Below are 23,907 nucleotides of genomic sequence, written 5' to 3'. Positions count from 1 at the left end.
CTGGCCCTGGAATAAACTTTTGCTTTTTAAATGTTTCTTTATTAGTTGCTGTAATTGTTTTTTGTTTTTCCCGAAGAAGAAGGAAAGTGAATACACTATAGGGTGGTTGGGTGGTTGGGTGGTTGGGTGGTTGGGTGGTTGGACGTTGTTGTAGCTGGAACACTGAACACGGATTCAACTCTGATGCTGCGGTGGCTGTGGTTTCGCCTTGTTTTTGCTTCATCAAAGAAATCGAGACTTGAGTTCCGAAAACTTTGCGCGAAATGCCGCTGCAACAAAGTTGGCCAAGAAATATGTAGCCGAGAAAATTTCATTGTTCTCGTCTTCGTTTTTGGGACTGCTGGCTTGCCTTATTTTATTTATATATTTTGTTTTTTGCTCTACACTCTATATTGTTGTTGTCATAGTTTTGCCTTTTGTAAGCACACCGGAAATGCTCCAATTTTGTGTTGGACCATTGCGGAAATGCTTGGCAGCAACACCACGAGCGCAAAAAATTGAATCTCGTTATGTGTACCTACACATAAATATATTTATGTACTTATTTATAGTGTTAAATGTATACCTTTAATGCAAGCAATTTAAATACAGTAAAACGTCCTTAAATCAAACTTAGAAAGAAGTCATTTTTCATAAAGTGTAAATAAAAAATAAGGTTTTTTTGTAGAGAAGGTAATAAAAAAAACCTCTTTTACATTTTCAAGGCTAAAAACTTTCCATTATATAGCAAGCTAGCGGTTTTGGTTATTTATTTTAAAATAACAATACCTAAAAACATGGTTTCCTATTTTGATTCCTGAATTTTCTTTTCGTGTTATATTTATTTATGTTTCGATATTAGCTTATAAAATCATTGCAGAAGTAATTACAAAAACTCAATTTGGTGAAAAGCCCATGTGCGAAGACTAATGCTAGGCGAAAATAGTTTTTTTGGTAAATTCCTTTTTGAGCTATAGACGATTGTATATTTATATTTGTTTAAGCAAAACACCGAAATTTTAACTGTAATTTGCGCCTTTGTTTTGCTGCCCGAGAATAAGTTTCTTGTGCCTCAAAACTTTTGCCAGCAACAAAAACAGTCAAACCCAGACGCCAAACAACGGCTAAAACCAAAAACCAAAACGCTTAAGAATGGGAAAAAGCCTCCAACTGCCAAAAAATACACAAATTTATGTGTAAATATACAAACAAGAGAAATTCTGAATCACAACTAAATTAAAGAAATGCTTTCTGGGACAAAATATTTTGTCGAGGCATGAGAAACTTTTGGCAGGAAGGGCTGTAAGTGCCGAGTTTAGCAGCTGCATGCGTGCAAACGATTTTCGCAGTCAACATTAGCATGTTTGTCAAAGCAGGAAATGTAATTTATTTGCAGCACACGAAACGGAACGTTATTAATATTTTCACAATTATATTTCTAATTCATTTATTGTTTTTTTTCTAAATATTTTTAAATAATTTTATACAGTAATCATGTTATATTTCGCAAGTAAAAGGTAAATTTTGAACTTAAGACTAATTAACCATGGGTTTAATTGCAATGCAATGCAATTACTTCATTGCTAGCTCTTTATTGCAAATTTTTTGGTATCAAATAATCAATTAAAAAATGTTTCTATTCCATGAAATAAGAAACAGCCATAAGATAGGGAAAGATAATGCTTTAAGCTAAATGCCAGTTCGTCGAATACGCAATCCGCAGTCCGCAATTCAATGACAAGCTGATAACAGTTTAGCACAAGTTAATTGCCAGGAGCAAACAAACGAGCAACAGTACTGGGAATGACGAGGATATATTGAGGTATATAGGAGGGATGAGGGGAGGCCACAATCGCATTTCCAAGTATTAACACATTGGGGGATCAGGTGATGGACGGCGGCCATGATGTTGACATGTGTAAGTAAACTGGAGCGCACAAATCGATGGCCAAATGCAGGGCCACTGGCACTGGCAACTCGACACATGCCGCCAGTGGCAACAACAATTGGCTATCGCCAATCGCCAAGCAGAAGCTAACAACATCGAGGGCGCCAAGCAGCAACAGCTCATTAGATTAATGACGCTGGTAATGGATTAGCGAGCATCGAAGACGACACCAGGCTACAGGACAATGCAATGGACTACGGACTATGGACAATGGACGATGGACGATGGACGATGGACTTTGTCGTCGGCGTCACTTTGTCTAAGCTGGCAACCAGCAGCAGCACGTAATTAGTGCCATAGGTCGGGTTCGGGTTTGAGTTGAGGGAACGGGATCTGAAACGCTGCCAACTGACCAACAGATGTCAACTGGTCAACAGATGCCAGCTGCACGGTAACAAATTTTATAATTATTTGTATTTTATAATTTATATAATAGCACAAAGTAAATGCAAAAATATAATATAATAATATCAAAATGAGTTTCAAAAAAGTTAAATTAATATCTATTGTATTTATCTAACTTAGCTTTCTTTATTATGTATTGTTTAACAGTTGGTTCAACCAATGGGTTTTTAAAAATATTATAATGACCAATTTATATAAAGCTTTTTCTGGCTTAATTTCGTTTAAAACACGTTCCTATTTTGATGCTCTTAATCGTTAATAATTGTTTGCGCACCTAGTTCAATGCTTATCATTGTATTTTGTGTGCTCACAGCTTTTATGATAAACTAACTGTGTCTCACAGGCAACTGCACTAGCGTACATTGGGCAGAACGGTCAAAATAGAAAGAAATGTAAAATTTCGAATTTAATTTAATTTGCCACCAAAAGTTTGTTTTCTTAATTGTACATCTTTTTTTAACAGTTTCAAACAAAAAAGGAAGTATTAGTTAACGTTTAATCAAACAAAATAAAGTATTTAAAAAAATATATATATAAATAAAGGTCTAAAGGGTACTTCCATTATGTATATAAATACTTGTTTTTTTTCGACTTATTTCCACTGTGCAGCAATGCATTTGCATAAGTATTAAAACGGCAAGCAGATCTTCTTATTCCACTTTGCTCTCATTCTGTTTTGAAAGTCAAATAATGGTTAAAGCAGCGCTCGCATATTATGTTTTAATGTTTACTTTGAATAGTTATTACTATCTCTAAAAAGCATATTTTTATAAAGTTATTTTTATCAATAATTCTCAATAATTGATGATTTCACAGAAGTGGTTAAGGTAGGTTGTGCTGCAGTTGGGAAAAACATTTGTTTAAAATCTATGAACTTGTTCGATTAATTGACCCTAAAAATTCTTATACTTATAATAATAATTGATTATATCGGTTTTTTAATATGAAACATTGGATTGCAAGCTATGGAAAGCTACAGATTCGGCACTGTTGACTATATCGTGCTCGTGGGCATGACTATTTTATCCACCGGAACGGGACTCTATTGTGGGGGCATCAGGTAAGCAGCTTATGACTACTATAGTTTACTTATATATAATTTACCATTTTTAGGAAATCTAAGAAGAACCTGTGTGATGTGGAAGATTCGCTGCCCACTAGCGCTGGATCGGAAAAGATAGATGAATATCTAATGGGGTCCCGTAATATGAAAGTGGTCCCCGTTGCAATTAGTCTTATAGGGAGGTGAGTTGGGATGATCTTGAACCCTTATAGACAAGTAATTTTATACCATTTGACATCTAGCTTCGTGTCGGGCGTTACCATAATGGGCACTCCTTCAGAGATCTACCATTATGGCACACAGTATTTTCTTATCGTCATAGCAATTGTTCTCCAAGGAATTGCCGTCTCCTATGTTTATTTGCCTGTGTATTCTGCGCTGCATGTTGATTCTGCGTACCAGGTGGGACAGCCAATCTGTACTTGCACCTACTTTACATTGATTTCTCCTATATTATAGTACTTGGAAATGCGTTATAGCTCGAGTGTTAGGAGCATAGCTTCCTTTATGTTTATTTTTAGTACCGTAAGTACACACACACTTACACATTTAACGTTCTACTAGTAAATACATTCCAGGTATCCTATTTGCCATTCGTTATATATGTTCCGGCGTTAGCTTTGAATCAGGGTAAGTTTTGTTTTTTGCGCGCCTTGTCACAATTTATAACAGTTTGCTGAAACACCTAGTATCTGGCCTCAATTCTCATCTGATAGAAGTGGTAATTGTGTTGGCCTGCGTTACCTATACATTAATGGTAAGTCTCTTTGTTAAAAAATATGAAAACTTTGTACGCTTAACAAGTATTCATGCATCTGCAGGGCGGTCTGAAGGCGGTGGTCCACACAGATGTCTGGCAAATGGTGGTTATGTTTTTCTCCATTGTGACCGTTGCTTTTTTCGCCGTATACTATTCGAATGGCTTTGCTGCTCTGTTCGAGGATGTGCAAAAGGGAGGACGACTCATATTGGCCAACACGAGTACCTCACTATATGATCGCCATACCGTTTGGAGCGTTCTCGTCGGTGGCCTCTCATACTGGACCTCTATTAATGTCACGAATCAAGCGATGGTTCAACGTTTTATGTCACTGTCTTCGCTGAAAAAATCACGAGATGCCATGTGTATTTTCACCATTGGAGTGACTATCTTTGTCGCTCTGTGCTGTTTTTTGGGATTGCTCATCTTCGAAAAGTACAAAGATTGTGATCCCCTGAGTGCTGGACTTATCACGGTGGGTGAACAGTTTTCGAATGATTGGTATTTACCAGAATTTCATTCCAGCATGACGATCAACTCCTGCCTCTGTTTGTGGTCGAAAGTGTGGGTCACATCTATGGAATTCCCGGTTTGTTTATAGCCGGTATATTTGGAGCTGGCCTAAGTACACTCTCCTCGTGTTTCAACACCGTTGCATTGGTGTTTCTGGAAGACATTGTTCGGGGATGCTTCAAGATGCAGCCCAGCGAGAGGGTCTCCAACGTTCTGATCAAGTCGAGCATTGCCTTCCAAGGAGTTTTAGCGTTTCTCCTTGTATTTCTGCTACGGCAGTTGAGAGGGATCCTGGGTGTTTGCAACTCGATAGCGTCCATTACGGCTGGCACTGCCTTGGGCATATTTACCCTGGGTATGCTGGTTCCCTGGTCGAATACTGTGGGCACAGCAATGGGTGGGATCACAAGTATCCTTCTGTCAGCTTGGCTATCTTTTGGGTCGCAGATCGCCACAGCTTCTGGACAACTGAACTCCCAAATGCTACCCGTGTCCGTGGTGGGATGTTTGGGAAATGTGAGCGCCCCACAAGAACTTTTGGTGGATCAGCAACAAGTCTTTTCCCTATATCGTCTATCCTATCACTGGATAAATCCCATAGGAGTTGCCACAACCGTGGTAGTCGGATCTCTGGTCTCCCTTGTGATCAAGCCCACTGATATTAAGACTCTCCAATCGGAACTGATATCGCCAGTGATCCACAGGTCAATATAAAACTCGAATTTCCTACTGATTAAAAAAAAACTTCTACATTCCAGATTTCTTCCAAAAGAGTGCTTCAGGGATCTCAACATTAATGTGCAGACTTCCTATAAAAACTCCTAGCAATCCTCCAAAAAACCATTATTCTAATGGAAAACAATCTTCATGGGATTTTATTGCCTCTTTAAATTTTAAGTTTGTTTTACAAAAACCATTGAGTGTGTTTCACTTCAAAAGTTTCATAAAATTGAATTAAATGTAATGCTTCTATTAATTATTCTTCTACAATAATTATATTAACTTTAGAACTATTGGTTTTTACTCCAAAACAAAAATACTCAAAAGAAGATTTAAAATATTTATTATCTTTGATCGTTGTGTTAAAATAATATTGTGCCGAATTACTAACTTAGGAATTGGTAAAAAAAAATATGGAACTAAGACAAGATGAATTCTTTTATCACAGTGCATCTGGAATTATTATCGGCTTTAATTTTTGATGAAACCCACGGGAGTTAAATGCACATTTAAGAAGGCATTTTAAATTTAAGCCGCCTTGCTTTTTTCAATATTAATGAACGAGCAACTTCAACAACCGAGTCGGCTATAAAACAACAGACTTATTCACTGACCAATTCGCCATGACAATGTTTCTTATAATATCAATAATAACTTAAGCATCTTCTGCGTTCTGTTCCCCTTTGTGAAGACGTCCGCTGCATTTCAATTAGGCCGCATTTCCACATTGGACAGCCAGTGAAACCTTAACAGTTATATATATAAAATAAAATTGTATACAAGGGCGTGTCTGTGTGAACTTAATGCTCTGCTTTTGCTTGTTTTAAAGGCTAATTTGAATAAATGCCAAAAAGAGGGACGACAGTTTAAAATTGTTGAATTTCGAATACTCTCCCTTGAATTAACCAGATTCCTAGGAAGCAAAATAAAAATATACTATAAGACCTCAGAAACTATTTTTTACTACTATTACTATTACTAAAATGTTTTGGAAGCAAAAAGTTTATTTTTTAATTTTGTGATAGCTCCAGCTCATATACCCCAAAAAGAGTATGCGAAATGACTAAAAAGAAACATTTGTAACTTAGTTTTTGCCCCACTTCTTTGGCAACGAGATTTGCATGCTGAACAGGCCATAAGAACAACAACACGAATAAGCTCTGCCATCCAGTCATATTTTGGCCAGAATTTATGCCCAACAGGCAATGAGAACTTAAGTGATTTCGGTTGTAAGCTAATTGAGAGCCCTGGCAACTGGCAGCGGCTAAATGCCAGATTGTCCGCATCATGGCACCACCGAATTAACAGCTTCATTTTCCTAACTTCGTAAAGAAATTGATTGGTAGTCTAGGCCAAAACGGGTGAACACTTTTGCCACGTCACATTTTAAATCGTCAACTCGTTTTGTTGGGCTTGCAGTTGCACAGTGCCAGAAAACCACTTTGGATGAAATTCAATTAATTTTAAAAAAAATGACATTTACCGGCTTAAATTTAGTTTTTATATTTTATGGAGTTTTGTATCCTAAAATTACTTTACATTTTAAGATAACATGTTTCTGGACATATAAATTAAAGCCTACCATTTAAAATAAATAATTTTCAATTTCTCCTTAGAAAAAACGTAATAGATAAGCAATTTTTTATTAAAAGTTTTGAATCAAAACTCGGTTTTGTTATTCTTTTTTATATTAAATACGTTATAACGAAGTTCTGGGAACTCTTTGACATAAACAGTTTTTCCAGGAACTTTCTAACTATCAGTTTCTGACATTTTTAGCTAAATGAATTTAAATTCCCTTTCTAACTTTCAGTGCACTTGCGGCACAACACTTGAGGCACTTCAATTGGGGCCGGCAGATGGTGATGGAACGCGTGCCAGCGGCTCAAACACGATTCTAAGGTCTGGAAACAGAAAAAAGCACCGCACTGAGCTCTGTGGCCCGGCACATTGCAAATCTTGATATGCCGATTGGCATGCAGCTCACGTAACGGTTGTTTTTTAATCGACGCTAGTTTTTTGTTGCTCCCGCTGTCATATTTTACCACTGCGAAATGCGAGCTGCTCCTGTCCGCTGGTCCACTGTCCGTTGTCCTTTTGTCCGGGAACTCCTGTCCGCCGACTAGTGGCGTTTCGCATTCAAAATGTCATGTTGTCAATCGCCTGGACAAGTGTCCGCAGCTTATGTGCCGCTTATGTGCGGTCTGTAGATGAGCATAAATTACGTTTGTCAAGGAGTGCGAAGCGGTGGGGCGCCTTCATTAAATGTGCAGTAGTTTTTTTGCCCATTCATTTATACCGATGCAATCCACTATCCAGCGGCCACTGAACGAGCCATGGCGACGACATCGAGTTATTTGTAGCAGGATGTAGGTCGGGTTCGACCTTGGGAATCGGAATTGAAATTGAAATTGAAAGCGATGTCATCGACGCCGGGTGTGTCTGTTTCGATTAAAAGATAGGAGCTATCTACTAAGCGAAGCAGAATTAATTTGATGAATGATACTGCAACAGCAAAACCCTTATTTATATATCAGCTATCTGGTTTTGTTAGTACTGTGCAGTGAAGTTTACTCGTTTAACAATTGTAAAATTTTATTACAATTTTTATGTTAAAGAAAAGCTAGTAAAATTATATACCAAATAGTAATAATAGTAATCCAAATTATTTCCAATATACTGCCTTTAGTTTGACTTAAGAATTATCTAACAAGTATAGCTCGTAGATTTTGCGATTTGCTTTATGCAAATGTGAAAGCGTTTCCGTTTCAATAAAGATTGTGTACATTCCACTGTGTGTGAAACAAACAAACACACCCACTTTAAGTTCGTTGACCGCTGAACAACAGTCTAACATTTGTGAAAGGTATTTTAAAAAGTTCACACACTCTAGGCGGTTTGCTTACCCTAACTAAGAGTTTGGTTATAAGGAGGATGATAGAGCCAGATTATTTCAATAACTTTTTAAGTGTGCTTTCATCCATTACCAGTCAGGATAAACATCCATTCTTTTGTCATGAAACAGCTTTGACCAATGTTACTTATTAATCGACTCTCAATACAAGACATCACCTTAAGGTGAAGGAGTCTGTTTTAAAATTGATAAGAAATACGAAGGCAGCTTACCAAATTTCAATCAACAATGAGGACAAAGGAGTCGACAATTAACCATGACTAACAGGATTTACTTCCACTATTTTGTCCTGAAACAGCTTTGACCAATGTTACTTATTAATCGACTCTCAATACAAGACATCACCTTAAGGTGAAGGAGTCTGTTTTAAAATTGATAAGAAATACGAAGGCAGCTTACCAAATTTCAATCAACAAGGAGGACAAAGGAGTCGACAATTAACCATGACTAACAGGATTTACTTCCACTATTTTGTCCTGAAACAGCTTTGACCAATGTTACTTATTAATCGACTCTCAATACAAGACATCAATGACCAATGACAAAGACATCACCTCCAGGTGAAGGAGTCTGTTTTTGAATTGATAAGAGACATGAATGAAGCTTACCAAATTTCAATCAACAAGGAGGACAAAGGAGTCAACAATTAACCATGACTAACAGGATTTACTTGCACTATTTCGAAGCCGCTTTGCCCAACACAAATTGCAAATGCTTGATCCTAAAACAAAGGCATCGATTTCGAGGCAAAGTTCATATTCATTAACATCGTCAAATGTTGTTTTCCCTTTTTTTCCGCTTTCTTTTCCACTGTATAGCTAACTAAAAAAATGTTTTTAAAATGAACTTAACATTTTATTCAGCAAAACAGAAATTAAATATAAAAAGAACCGAAATATAATTCGATGTATAACAATTTATTTATAGTTTCGTTCACAGCTCGACCTTAAGAATTAGGCGTGAGAAAAGAAAATAGCTTAGTCGTAACTTATTTGCTTGATCTCCGGCACCTAACTGTAAACTGGAGATATCTTGTTACCTTTATCTAGCCCCGATCCCAACTACAGCGAACATTCCCGCGAAAAATAAGCCCGCATGACAACCTGCCAAATTTGACGCACGTTTGACAAGTCAACACGAAAAAAAACCCTCCATAAATTGGCCATAAAAGTTGTGTTATTGCCCATGTACAAACATCTCCCCCGAAAAATTCTCACATATAAATTGCTCGAAATTAAGCAAGCCCTGAAAAGGGGTGAACTGGCGAAATAAAATCAAAAACGAAACAAAGCGGAATAAAATCCAAATGCGAAAGTAAATGAATGCACGTCTCGTATGTGTGCGCGCCCCGTTCTGGACTTTCTCTTTTCAAAAGCGTGTAAATAACATTTTTATTATATTTATAACATTTATGTAAAGCACCCACCCCACTGTCACGCCCCCAAAGCAGGTGTGACACTTTTTATTATTTCAGTTTCGTTTTTTTTCTTACTTTTTTTGCCGGCCCGCGTTTTACTGACCCACTTATCACGCGGTGCGGCATCAGAATGAAGTGGCAGTGGTGCTGCCAAGGTTTCCTCCTGGCGCGAAAGAGAGGGGGCGAAAGCCGGAGAAAGAGATGGCCTGATATTACACACACGTCATATGAAGAGCAAAAGCAGTTGTGCAAATATTTTCCTGCGAACCAACAATGCCCAGCTACGTTGTGATCATTAACAAGCAATCGAACAGCAAAAAAAGAGTAAGCTCTGCATGCCGAGAAATAAAATTATTATATTTGAATTCTTAAAAACAAACAGGCATTCCATATTTATGAAAGAAATGTTTTATTATTAACATTATAGGGCACTGCCTTTTTAAAACTTTATTCGAATTTATATAAACAACAACAAAATAGATATGGCATTTCTATCATTTAAATTATTAATTTATCCTAGATCATTTATCTATTTCAAGATCAAAATTTTGCATGCAAAACACTTTTTTTTCCGTGCATGAAGAGAGAGTGAAAGAACAAAAGAATCAGGCCCACATTTCGTAGGCCATGAAATTGTCAGCGAATGTGAAATTTTAAATAAAATGATGAATTTATGGGAGTCGCGGCTGCCGGCAAACGTGCGAGAATTTCAAAAAGCAAATCAACTGGTTTTGATACCTTGCCAGGCGTGTATCTCTTAGCTAAATTTTGTCCATTTCTTTTGCTCTGGAGTTTACAAACTGCATATATCACAAAACAAGGAAAAAATCAAGGGGAATCCATTCAGAAGGGACTAAAAGCAACCAAACCAACTTGCTCAAATAATATTTCAGTATTTGAAATGAGGAAGGTAAAACAACTTAGGGAAACTGTTTGAACTGTATACTAAATTATGTATTGACTACTTACTTTAACCTTAAAGTCACATTTTCAAACTCACATTACGATTATTTTATTTTATTTTACAAAGTAACACACTACGTGTTCAAATCGGAAGCTTAAAACTTATAAATGCAATACGTACCCTTTGTTGCAACCAAATATTTTAGTAAAATTATATCTATTTCTTTGAAAAAAGTGTATCACCATTTTTTGTGCAACCATTTTAAACGCAACTGTAAATCCACCCACAAATCGGAACACAACCTTATGCAAATCAGATCTGATTCCTTTGCAGCCGAGGCGACGGATTACACAACTCGCTGTCGAAATGACTTAAGCTGTATTCCTCCGCTGATTTTCCCCCTTTCCAGTGACTTTCCTTTACTTTAGCACCCGATGACCGCCGAGATTGTTTTTGCCCTTGGTAAAGAGCTGCTTGAATAGCCGCTGTGCCAACAATAATAAACCACGGTTTCCCTTCGCCGCTGGTCCGATTAAATGATAACTTTACAGATTTTGCGGCGCCCCAATTAAATTTCTTGCTGGGCGAAATTAATTATGCGTGCACATTTCAATTAGAGCGGGCTACTCAGCAATTAGAAGGTCACTGGGACGCAAACACAATTAACTTGATTTTTTACTCTGCAGCGTAAATCAACTTAAATTGTTATGGCTTTTAATATCAAGTATACGCCGGGTGAGAAGAGCCAAATGAAAATGCAAAGGCAGATAACTTAACACATTGAAAGAAATCATAAAAAAAAATGTAAAAACAAAAGAACAACTTAAAAGAAGTAATACAAAATTTATAAAAATAAAGACTAGTGTGTTATTTTCAAATTGTCAAATGAATATAAATAAATTCCAAATTTAAGTTGTAGCAGAATAAATCAACAAAAATCAAAATGAATGCCATAAAACAAAATAATTACACATATTAACAAATGGCATTTTATATAATAATTCTGCTTAATTTTCGTTAAATTCCCAGGTTGATAACCTTTTATCCACAGTGTATAGATTTCAGATACCCGACATTTGCATGACGACAGCAACACCGATGACGACTACGACGCCTCGGACGCTCTGCAAGATTTATTAGCGCATTTGACTTGATTTAGCTTGTTTATGTTTTTGTAGGGCAAAACTTATGGCCGAGCATTATGGCCACAAAATGGACATCGAAGTTCTAGCCCAGTAGCAGCAACTGCCAACCTGGCGATGGCAACCGCCACACGTTGCGTGTGCGAGGTGTTTGCCACTAGCCGTTTTCCCCTCGTTGCAACACGAACCTCCGCTTGGCTGATGTGCATCATAAATTATTTTGATGTGCGTTTTAGTTGCTCCTGCTGCTCCAGATCCTGATCGGTGCTGCCGAACAGTAGCTAAATCAAGCACTAAAGTACTTGGAAATAGCTAAAATTTCTTTTAGAAGTGTTAATACCGTAAATTGGTTAAAACTTTCTTTTAACAAGAATGTTATCGTTAACAATTTAAACATATTTCTAGCTTAAAAAATTAAATGTAGTGCGAATGAGCATAAGCATTTACCAAAATATTTTTAAAAACCTATTTAAATGATTTAATTAATTTCTAGCTGCGCCTTGTTATATTATAAGTTATTATAAGTTAAAGGTGATTTAAAGAGTGTAATGCATAATATATTTTTGGAAAATCGATTGTTAATTTCGTATTGTTTTAAATGGTTCATAAAAATAAAATTTAGTTGGATTCTACTAACCATTGTAAACAGCCAAATTTGCATCACAGATGCTCCTGAAAAATCTGATTGGTGCCGAGCTGAGATAACTCCAGTGGGTGGAAAGGTGGGGGCAGGTGTTAAATGTCTTGTGCAAAGTGCTGCACATAAATCGACGACAGATGTGTGTGCCCGAGATGCGACTTTAAAATGACAATGACTCATTTAAATGATCGGCATTTGTTGGTGCCCCAAATGTCCTTTGAGTAATGTCCGGCTCGTGCTTTGATTTGATTTGCTCTGCCTGTCGCCCAGAAAGAAAAACAGGAGCACAAATTAATGAGCATTCAGTGTCAGAGGCGATAACAATGGCTTCCAAAAGTGTCCGCTGTCCGTGGCAGACACAACAAAATAATCCTTTCGTCTTGCATAAAACCATTAAGGTCACCTCATGTCGGGTGCTAATGTTCGTGTCTTGTAGGTTGTCAGTGGCCAAAAACAAAAACTCGGCCGAATGCAGCGTCATTCATCACAACAAAACAAAACTCGAGTGCCCGAGATGGGAAGTTGGAGCTGGCACTGCGAAAAAATGTATAAAATCGTGTAAATGTTCTTTTAAAAATTTTAAGATGAAAATACCTCCTAAGAACATTAAAGTGTAAAATATAGTTGTTTAAATAAGAAATCCCTATTAGCTATAAAAAAAAACATTAAGAATTCGAAAGGGTGACTGTAGGTAATTAAAAACGCATCAACTGAAGGGCTAATAAATGTTTAAGAGTACAAGAAATTTCTTAAAGATTACTTACCTACTTTGGATAACGTTTTTCCCAGAGTGTGTGGATAAACCAGGACAACGCTCGTTCCTGCACTTAAAAGCCGAGCAACGAACCCAGAGACAAAAACAGCTCATTCGACTCCTGGCAGTCCTTTTGTTTTTCCAGCATCCACATCCGTATCCCCCGTCTACCACGCCCCTTCCGCACTGCCGCCCCTTTGCGAAGCAGTAGCGCAGCTCACTTAAGCTGTCTCATGCATTTCGTTTGGCCGCACAAACAAACACACAAAAACATTTTGTTTTCAGCGCCCCGGCAAAACTGTTAAAAAATTAAAATGCTGCTTAACAACTTTGCCGCATGATAAATGAGCGCAAATACACCAAAAGGTGCTTTTTCCACTCCTCAGCCCCTCCCCATCGTGTTACCTGTTCTTATTGTTTATGATCCTTTGTGCGGGCGTCGTCCAGTAAAGAAAAAAAGGGTAAAAAGTGGTGGAGCACTGTGGCATATTTAAGACCGAAGTGTCATCGTAATTACCCGAAAATGAGCAACAAGCCAAAAATTCGTGCGATATGCAAATTGATTTTAATAATAAACTGTATGCATAATTTGAGATGAAATTTTTCACAAAATCGCCGTTAGGTCCAATCGCTGATTTACAGTTGAAGATCAATCTTTTGCTCCTCAATGAATTCGCAAAATTTAAGACAGTTTGTGTCTTGCTTAAATTCCAATGCATCGATGTAAAAATTCCTTTATGTCTTATCTTAAATTTTAAATTAATGCTCTGAACTTAAAATTAAAATGTATTTTATTAAACTCAAATTCCTTTTAAAATCACAATAAAATTTATATTTAAGTCCTGCTAAAATAGCCCATAAATTCAGGACTTCAAGATTTTTTGCGCTGTCACAGCTCAACTCGCTTTATCACCAACACTGCCCATTAAAATAACAAACAAACAACTTTTAATTAATTTAAAATTAACCGCTCCGCAAAATGAAACAACAAACAAACAATTTTGTTGACTCTCCGCTGTCCAGAGTTCTGAACCCTGATGCTGATGTGATTGCGGCTTATTAACATCAACTCGGAAAAAAGTGCGGGGCTCGGCCATCATTTACACGCGCATATAACTAATGATAATGGATCACTTAATATGGCAGGCGGTAAAGGTCTACAGTATTTGCGTAAAAAGTAGTCAAAAGGGTTTCTGCAAAATGATTACAAAATATTTAAAGGACACACACAACCACACCCTTTGGGGGAGAGGCACACAAATAACACTACAGCCATTGTAGCGAACGGTATAAATACTGACCATAAAGGCAGAAACGTCTATAAAGGAGACAAGCCGAGCTCATATCTATCGCATTTCCATTGAAGTAATGTCATTATAAATAAGGTAAGCAAGAAAGGAAGCAAACTTCGGCAAACCGAAGTTTATATACCCTTGCAGCTATTGCAAAAATTAAATATTCCTGAGAACATTAAAATTATGATTTACTTTCGTATTTGTTTGAAAACATTGAAGCTTTGATGATTTGCAGCTTAATTATTTGATCGTTCCTATGGCTGCCATATGATATCGTTTTCCGATTTCAATAAAATTAAAAGCGTAATTCTGAACTGTCAAATTATTAATAAGTCAAAAAAAAAAAATTGAAGAATACAAAAGTTACATTTAAAAAAAAAATTGTATATATATATATTTTTTTTTTTTTCAATGGGAGCTATATAAATAGTCCGATTTTGATGAAATTCTGAAATATTTAACTATTTCTACGTGTCGAAGAACTAGAAAAAAATTTTAAAACAGCAAAGTTATAGTTTTTTTATTTTTTTCCCGATTGTTTCTATGGGAGCTATATGCTATAGTCGTCCGATCCGGCTTGTTCCGACTTATATACTACCTGCAATAAAAAGACAACTTTTGGGAAAGTTTCAAGCAGATAGATTTGAAGTGTGACTAGTTTGCGTAGAAACGGACGGACAGACGGACGGACAAACGGACATGGCTAGATCCACTCTCCTAGTGATGCTGATCAAGAATATATTTACTTTATAGAAACGGAAATGTCTCCTTCAATGCGTTGCAAACTTCTGACTGAAATTATATTACCCTCTGCAAGGGTATAAAAACTGTCTGGTAGGAGGCATACGGAGTATAAGCTTAAAAATACCTCGTATTAAATCTTAAAGACCAAGGTAAGACTTCAAAAAAAAATAAGTTAAGACAATAGAATATAAATACTTATAATAATATTATTTATTTGTATAAGAGTATGTTGTAAACAAACAATTAATATTTTCATTTTACATCTTCTGTACAAATACACCAGAAAACGCCAAGGATTACGAGGTAAAATGGTTTATAAAAAGTAAAATAAAATGTAATTATTTGCAGGACAGCAACGATGCTCACGGTTCACAGAGCATGGAAAATGAGTTGAGTGCAGCTAATGAAAAGAAAAATGTAGAAAATTGAAGGCAATATTGTACAAATTGTACTATCCTGCTGCAGTCAAGAGAACTTTGTCGCCATGCCAACACATATTTCAATGGCCACAATTTACAGAAAACTATAAGTATTAAAACGTTGGCCATCAAAAATAAGTCACGTGGCAAGCAATAATTCTATCAACACAAAGTCAAAGCAGAACATGTATAATACGTTTTACAAAAAATAATCAGCTTAAAGTATGTATAATAGTAAAGGACTGGCCAAGAATTAACTAATGTATGTAAATGAGGTTGAAAAGGAATAAATATTAACAGACAAGGAAAGGAAATTTTTTACATAGCTAACCCAAATTATTGTGCGGTTTGAGTAAGGACCACAATCTGTAGCCACACACGAATTTCGCCTAATTAATAAGCCAGCCATTAGATGTTTTGCTTCCGTGTCCGCACGAAATGTGTCATAATTTCTATTTACGGTCGGGCCAGGTCGCGTTTTAATATGATTTAATTTAATAAATTGCAAACAACTCCTCGGTGAGCATTTGAAAAATTGTTGTGACAAGGCGCAAAACACGCGAAGCACGCAGAACAAAAATGAGACCAAAGCAGAATGAGATGAGGACATTTTAAAGTGAAAAGCTAATTAAGTAATAATTTGCACGCAAAGGGAATGTGGGTAAAAAAACATATACATATAATAAATTATAAGGGTTAGGTTACTGGCCTTGGGGTTATGGTAATTGCCCAAAGGCAATTAACCTTTGACAAGTTCTAAGCCTACATGTAAGTAATTAATATTCCCTGGAAGGCTCTTATCATTGCAAAACTCACTGCTTTATGGCGTAGAAACCATAACAATGTTTATTATTACAAGTTACAAACATTAGGGAATAAAAATGTAGCGTAAATACAACGCTCAAGATATTATTTTTAAACGCTGCTTCATCGGAAACTCACTGACCAAAACAAAAACGCTGAAATGCTCAAATGCTCAAATCGGCAGACATAAGAATTTCCATTTTATGATAAGGCCACAATTTTATTGCACACCCAGCCGGGGCGACAGAAATCCGAAATCCGAGGAGAGTTGGCCAAAGAATCGAGTATTCTTGGGCAAACCCGCCAACTGGCAACAGACGAAAGCCGCTTTGACAGCCATTTACAGGCATTTCAGATGCACTGAAGTCACTTGTAAGATATTCTGAAACGCTAACCATAGATAAGGCTCGTAAAATGGAGCTTTAAGGCGCCGTAAAATACAAAATAATGAAATCACAAAATGCCAGCAAATTAAAAGTTAATGATTTCATCTAATTATAGCTGGCGCAGCAACTGCAGGAGGCGCTGGCTAATTTAGTTAGCCGTCCGCACTGCGGAAATGCCACAAACACTCGTCGACACTTCGCGACCAAGTCGCCAGGAGCAGTAGTCGACAAGCAGGCAGGGGCCTCATCATCATCAGACTCGGAATCAGAATCAGAATCAACATCAACATCAGCTAACTATGACAATCTATGACATCTGCTGACGCTACCAGTGCCTCTGGCTTTAGCTTTCGGTTTTCCTGGGAGCCGCGGAGTCGGGGAGGCGGCCAAGTGGTTGGGGGAGTGGCAGTAGCTGGCGGAGTGGGACTGTCTAAATTTAGATACAAATGCCAGCTACAGACTGCGCCTTTTATGGGCTTTGATCTCGAACCAAAGGCTGTAGGACTATACACAAAGAGAAATTATGATACCCTCTGCAAGTGTATAAAAAGGGTTTGCTAATGCAAGAAAGTACTTATACCTTCTCTTACTCTTATGAATAATCTAATAATACGGCATTTGGTACAAGAATCAATAAAAAAACCTTCGGAAATCATGTTTTTAAAATCAAACAAAAGAATTTTTTTTTTAACTCATAATTTGATTTAAACTTGACTTAAGTTTTAACTATTTGATGCAATTTTTCCAGTGCAGGTGAGTCCGATTTTGAGTTGAAGTTCTTGAGTCTGGCCAACGCTAATTATCCTTTGGCATTCCTCCTTTACATCATCATCGCCTTCCAGGCGTTCTGCACATTTTCGCTAGCTGCATCCACAACAACCACTTTTATAATTGGTGTTTTAGAGTGTTTTGTGTCTATATTTAGATTTCAACCTGAGCAAACGCCTTGATTACGTTGCTCAAATTACTGTAATTTGCGCTAAGTAGACACTGTGTTTGATTTCGTTGATAAGTTATGAACAACAGCGGTCCTTAAAGTTTTAAACTCATATTTACCTATGAACCCAATCAATTATCGTACACAACACACAGTGATTTAAATGCAAATTTCAATATGCATATTTGTATTTTTAATCGGGGCAGAGAAAGAGTTGGACCGCAATAAAAGGTTATGAAGTCAAATGAAGCAATCACCTGCTCCGACAAAAGAAATTACCATCAATGCGTCATAATATTTGATGTTTATAAATTATGCCATAAAAAGGTTTCCCCCCATATCACTGCTCTTACTCATTGGTCAGATCGAAAGCAAATTATGCAAATTATTAAAGGAGAACTTCGCCCCCAACTCCCTATCAACGCCCGGTCAACAAGTTGGCTTCTTGGAAGCTGTCAGCTGGTGAATTGATTAACATCGAATGAGGAACGACGACAGCCAAACGAGCTCTCTCTAACTCTGATTTCAGAGCGCTCGAATAAGCGAAACATTTAGGGATTGATTTGAATATTGACTAGTTAGGCCGCCAATTTGATAGAGATCTGGTTTTTATGGTAAACCTGACTATTGGTTTCTCCACCTTTTTAAAAGGCAACATAGCAAAAGAAAACAGTTAGCTGAACATTAAACTCTATAAGCCGAAAACTTCATTAAATGTGTTGTATATGTAAAAATGCGTTAACTAAGAAACTAATCTATCATAATATTTAATTTAAATACCTTAACACGACCAACGGGCTAAAGCCTACTGCATAGCTGGCTTTTAATATAAAAACAATTCCTAAAATATGAACTTTATTACACCCCTTTTGTCTATAACCGCTTTATTCCCTAAAAACACCAAATGAAGAGTAGCATCAAAATAAAGTCATTGTGTGGGTTTTAATTACAGCAGCAACCGGTTTGTACCGTTCCGAAAAAAAAAAACATAACCAAAACAAAACAAAAACGATCAAGTTCAGGAACCGAGAGCGCTAAATATTTTTGGCTAAATCAATCAGCAAACTGGTAGCGCGCGTTCAATTATATCTCCTAGATTCGCTCCCTCAAAAATGCCACGGGCGTCGGCATGGCTGAACAACCGGCAAAATCCATTTTTCTCGGTCACTGGCACAGAATTTTGGACAAGGTGTGGGTACTACAAAACAACATACCACAAAAAATATATATATTACAAAAAATAACAGAGGGAAAAAAACCAAAAAAAAAAAAAGAAAAGGGAAATAAAATAAACAAGAATACAATAAACAATTACAGCACCAATGAGCCGGGGAAACTGAGCGGCACGTCTGCGACATGTTTATAAAAATTCAGATGTTGTCTGCGTTTGGGCGAGCTTCTTGCACTGGATTTACTTTTAATGGCCTGCCTTGACCGTATCCCCCTTTGGTTCCTTTTTTTGTTTATTTCCCCGCGAGACAATACCATATATAAATTTCGCTTGGTTTTTCTGTTTTTTTTTTGTGTTTTTGGCCAATTAATTGGGAAAAGAACTTTCTATTAGCCGCCGCCGCCGACAACGTCATCATCTCGGCTCTCATCAGCATGCATTTAAGGCGTCAAGCGGTGAAAGTACTGATTTGGAGACAGGTCGGATTTTTGGCCTTTCCCATGTGTGTGGGCCCTTCAGAAATTCGCCTGTTCGAGTACTTAGTTCCCGATAAGAATACTTTTTTATTTTGAGCTTTTGCGCTGCTGTGAGTCTCAAGTGATTTCAGCGAAGTAAAACATTAAAATTTACTTAACTGTATCTAGAAGGTTGGCTGCCTTTGTGGTTCTTTTTGCTTAATTTTATTTGTATTTCGGAGATGACTGGCGGAGGAGAGATGTCGAAAGAAAGCCGCTTTTGATGCGTCATTGTCAGTTGTACGGCCTTTTGCGGACTAAGAAGTGTTCTGTTCTTAGAAATCGTTCGCTTATTTGTACTTTTTATTACATTTCATTCCCTGTTCTGTGCAGACATTTAAAAAAGATATGTTTATAGGCTGTCCCAAATTGGGTTACAGCATTTTTGACGTTTAATTGTAAACTTTCTGATGACGCTAACGGGGTTGACAGACCTGAGATATCTGCGTTAATCAGAAAGTAAGCCCATAGAAGTGTTAAATGCCCAGAAGCTTTTTAAGGCATTTCATTGTTTGATAAACAAAAATTTCTTTAATAGAAATTATGCTATGACTATTAAAAACGTATATTCTAAATTTACAATTGAATAACAGGTAATATTGTATTTTAAATGTTTTTTTGTGGGTAAGATTGTAAATTAAAAATGTAACAGAAAAACATCAAATTTCTAAAATTAAGAAATTTATATAAAATTAAATTATAAACTTATATTTTAGATTCCGTCCGTAACACCTTTCCCCAGAGCAATATAAAGAAATCCCCAAAATATTTCACCACAAAAATTAGCCTGAATCCTGCTAACTAATATTCATAAAAAATAATGCCCCAGCTCAGCTGGTTGGCAGCCCTCGACTGTGGATTTTCAATTTTCAGCAGGCCAAATTGGAAAATCAGTGGCGGCAAACAAGGCGAAACCGAGCTTTCAACGCAGCCGAGGCGTGGAAATATTGAAAATGCTCGCATTATGATAATTTAATGCGTGTGATTATTGAAAATCATAATAATATTTTTATGGCTTTGCGGGGGGCTCAACAAGATGCGTTGCGATATGCTTTTGGGCAGTTTGGCCGGGGAAAAAGATGTTGCTGATGTCGTTGTCGCATTATTATTGTTATTACCAAGACACATTCTTTTTATCAGCACAACAAAAGTGCCAATAATTCGAGGCAATTTATTATTTTAGCATTTGTATATCAAACAAACGCACACTCCAAGTCTGGGCTATTTGCGAATGCAAATCACGTGCGCGCATAAACTGCCAGAAAAGCAAAAACAAAAAATAAAGGAAAACAAGTTCGAGTTGTCCGCCTGCTGGCGCTAACACCTGTGCTAGGAGATACCGAGATACTGAGATACAAAGATACTCAGGATGAATCCGCCCAAATTTGCCTCACTGAACCTGACACCGATATTGAAATTTTGTTTTTTATTTTGCGGGGGAGCCACAAAAAAAAAACCAAATCTTGGCCGAATTTAAATTTTATGCGGAAGTGGTTCAGTGGAAAGAAACCAAAACCAATACGAGATATATATTCTGGCAAAAAGCTTTCACCGTAGAGCGCCCGGAATTAATTTCACTCAGATAAATATAAGCATTTTTTTTATCTTTCTGTTTACGACAAAAATCGACGAGAGGATTTCAATTTCTGTCAGAGGAGAAAAGAATCCCATCACGTTCATCTCAGATATGGCAAATGATTTTGTGGGCGGGCAGGTCTTAGAGTTTGAGAAAATGCCAATTGAAACATTTTTTCGGGTGGCGACAAAAGTGAGGAATTCCACGGGATCGCAGTTAATGAGTATTACTTAACGGATACAGATACATATGAACGGCATGCACTCTGACTTAATTAAAGGCCCGTGAATCACTTGTTGCTCTGCCAGATGCGCCGCTGACAAACAGTAAACAAATATTTTCCGGCATAAATCAACCAAAATGAGCGAACAAAACAAAAAACGCGCAAAGTGAGTAACGAACTAAAAACGAAAAAAAAAATAATAAACAGCTGAGGGCTCTCCTCGAGTGTTGGCCAATCGCAAAAGACAGGGCCAAAAAAGCACGCTTGACCAACAACAAGAAGCCGCGTACTTTGGGCCGCGTTTTTTGGTAGGAAATTCTGGTTTCTGTGTGCGACCGAAAGGGAGGGAGATAGAGCGCGGCTGGCAAAGGCAAAAATTCGCAAAGACAAAAAGCGGCTGCGAAGTCGGCGTCTGAGAATCTGCCGCTTAACCCATTGAGGGCAGCTGTAATTTAAAGGGCTTAAAAGTAAACAATTTAAATTCTACCAAATCAATTTATTAAGATTTTGTTTGTCTAAAGCTTTAAAATGTGTATTAAAATTGATATTTTCGCAAGCACAACATTTCTTACTCTTTCCGATCATCCAAAAAGTTGAATTAGATCAGAAACGAGGAGACACAATTTACTTGTTATATTGTATATTGTTTTTCTACAGCTTAACTAAATCTTAAAAATGTATTTTAAGAATTGGTATTTTCCTAAGCACAACATTTTGCAAAGCCCCAAAAACAATATGCTAACCATAAATGGTAAGGAATATGATCTGAATAAACACATTTTGTAAATTAACTTAAAAACCATTGAAGAAAGAGTTTTTAACTAAGCTTCTTCGATTTCCATTCACAGATTCAAGAGCGATTTGTAGTGGGTTAAAATGAAGCGAACCGCTTACAATTTATGCCGCAAACGCGAACTTCGAGCTGCGACGTCGACGGCGAAGCTTGGCTTTCATTACAGCAAAAAGATCGCGAATTCTGCCGGGCCCAGAATCTGGCAGAGCAGTCGCCAGCGGCAGTGGAACCTCATGATGAAGTTCATTAGCGACGGCGGCAGAAGAAATTCAGAACGAGGGTATAAAAGAACCCGGCCCCACTGACCATTGCAGCAAAAACTCTCCCGATTCGGTTACGCGTGCGCCGACTTAAGAAGCGCCCCTAAAAAAGTTATATCCTGGCGGCAGGATTAAGCGTCAAGTGAAAAAGTGTGACACAGAAATTCCAGTGCCCACAAACAAAGTGCTAACGAAAAAATTTAAGCTCTCGAAAAAGGCCAGAATAATTCCATAAAAAAAGTGGTGAGTGTTGAAAAAAAAAGATCCAAAATCCAAACTATTCCCCTAAAATACACGATAATCCATAATATCTCTGAGAGATATACAGTAAACTTTTTTTTGTTAACCCGCTAATAAACTTGATTTAAACCTGAAATATACGTCAACCTTTGACAAAGTTATGAGCAATAAAGTACAAAAATATGCATAAATATAATCAATTAAATAAATAAAATACAAAACGATAAATTGTAATTATTTGAACATTGTTTTGCAAGTTCAAGGGCTGGCAATTTTATTTCATTTGCTTGCCCACTCAAAACCTGAAAATAAACCAGACAAATGGGAGTTCTGTGAACTCCAAGTGGGAACCTCTTTTTCGGCTGGCATTTATCTATTTTTATGTGGTCCTAAAACCTCCATCAAACCAAATGACCAACCATCTCGAAAAAGGACGGATGCGAAACCTCAGAAAATGGCAAACAATTGAGGGCAGCGCGGCTTTTAGGGCGAAATTTCAGCACACGCATTCAAAACTGAAGGTCGTTCAGCCATTTCCCCTGCAGCCGCCTTAAATGTAACAATGTAAAGTTTAATTGACACCATTGTTCGGGCAACACTTTTTGCTCCATTTAACAGCCCATAGATTCCCGCCGAACGCGTTGACAGCGAAAACTGAAAAAAATCGAGGAGCAAGCCGGAAAAAAATGTGGAAAAGATAACGAGCTTAGTGGAGGCGGGGAATCGGTACTCCTCCCGTCTGAGCCATGTCAGTGAGCAAGTCCATCAGTCACTCAGTCCCGGTGCGACACTTCTAAATACACTACGAAAAAGTAGAACTCAAATAAGTCAAAAATGTGATTAGGTTTACCCAAATCAGGCCCAAACAAACATAGTAGCGATTTATTCAGATATAAGTTGGTGTCTACAACCATCAAAGTATTTTCAGAGCATACTTGTTTATTTAAAGAAATATTTTGTATCAAACTGCCGTTAAAAAAAGTGAAGAAAATATGTATTTGGTTTCCAATAAAATAAAGAAAAAGTATCAAAATTATAATTATTTAAAGTGCTCAGTTGATTTATTAACTATAATCGTTTTGTTATAAATCTTTAAATACAAAGTATGTCTATGTCTATGTCTATAAAAATGTCTATGGCGTCCAAACTGGATTTTAAGCTATAAAATTTATACTTATATTCGATGATAAAATGATAGAACTATAAAATCAAGAGGTTAGCTCTACAGATATTTTTCTGCATTTCTCTTCGTGCACAAAAGGGAATAAGAACAGTAGCAACCATCGTTGACCAGTCATCAATTCCAGGCACGTTGTTCAAATTATTATTATGCGCAAAATCGCAAAAGGATCTCTCACCCCAGTTCCACTTGGAGTAGTTACTGC

General features: G+C 37.1%; 2 protein-coding genes across 3 annotated transcripts in view; both read left to right on the top strand.

Annotated features, from left to right (window-relative positions):
- Positions 1–3,017: 3,017 nt before the first annotated feature.
- LOC128261236 (sodium-coupled monocarboxylate transporter 2) lies at positions 3,018–5,572 on the top strand. Its single transcript, XM_052994827.1, has 10 exons — positions 3,018–3,159; positions 3,296–3,392; positions 3,446–3,577; positions 3,638–3,797; positions 3,855–3,920; positions 3,974–4,025; positions 4,085–4,152; positions 4,217–4,630; positions 4,681–5,372; positions 5,427–5,572. Exons 2-10 carry the CDS (start codon positions 3,298–3,300, stop codon positions 5,491–5,493), a joined length of 1,746 nt encoding a protein of 581 aa, XP_052850787.1. The 5' UTR covers positions 3,018–3,159; positions 3,296–3,297; the 3' UTR covers positions 5,494–5,572.
- A 16,780-nt stretch (positions 5,573–22,352) lies between these two features.
- The window catches only part of LOC128252269 (serine-rich adhesin for platelets), a 51,618-nt gene continuing 50,063 nt past the window's right edge, over positions 22,353–23,907 (top strand). For both annotated transcript variants that reach the window (XM_052979880.1, XM_052979879.1), the window contains exon 1: positions 22,353–22,525. The gene's annotated coding sequence lies outside the window, so the exon portion shown is untranslated. The remainder of the gene's footprint in view (positions 22,526–23,907) is intronic.

Source organism: Drosophila gunungcola, chromosome 3R (assembly GCF_025200985.1).
Source record: "Drosophila gunungcola strain Sukarami chromosome 3R, Dgunungcola_SK_2, whole genome shotgun sequence".
NCBI classification, from domain to species: Eukaryota; Metazoa; Arthropoda; class Insecta; order Diptera; family Drosophilidae; genus Drosophila; species Drosophila gunungcola.
This window is presented reverse-complemented; position numbering and strand designations above follow the sequence as displayed.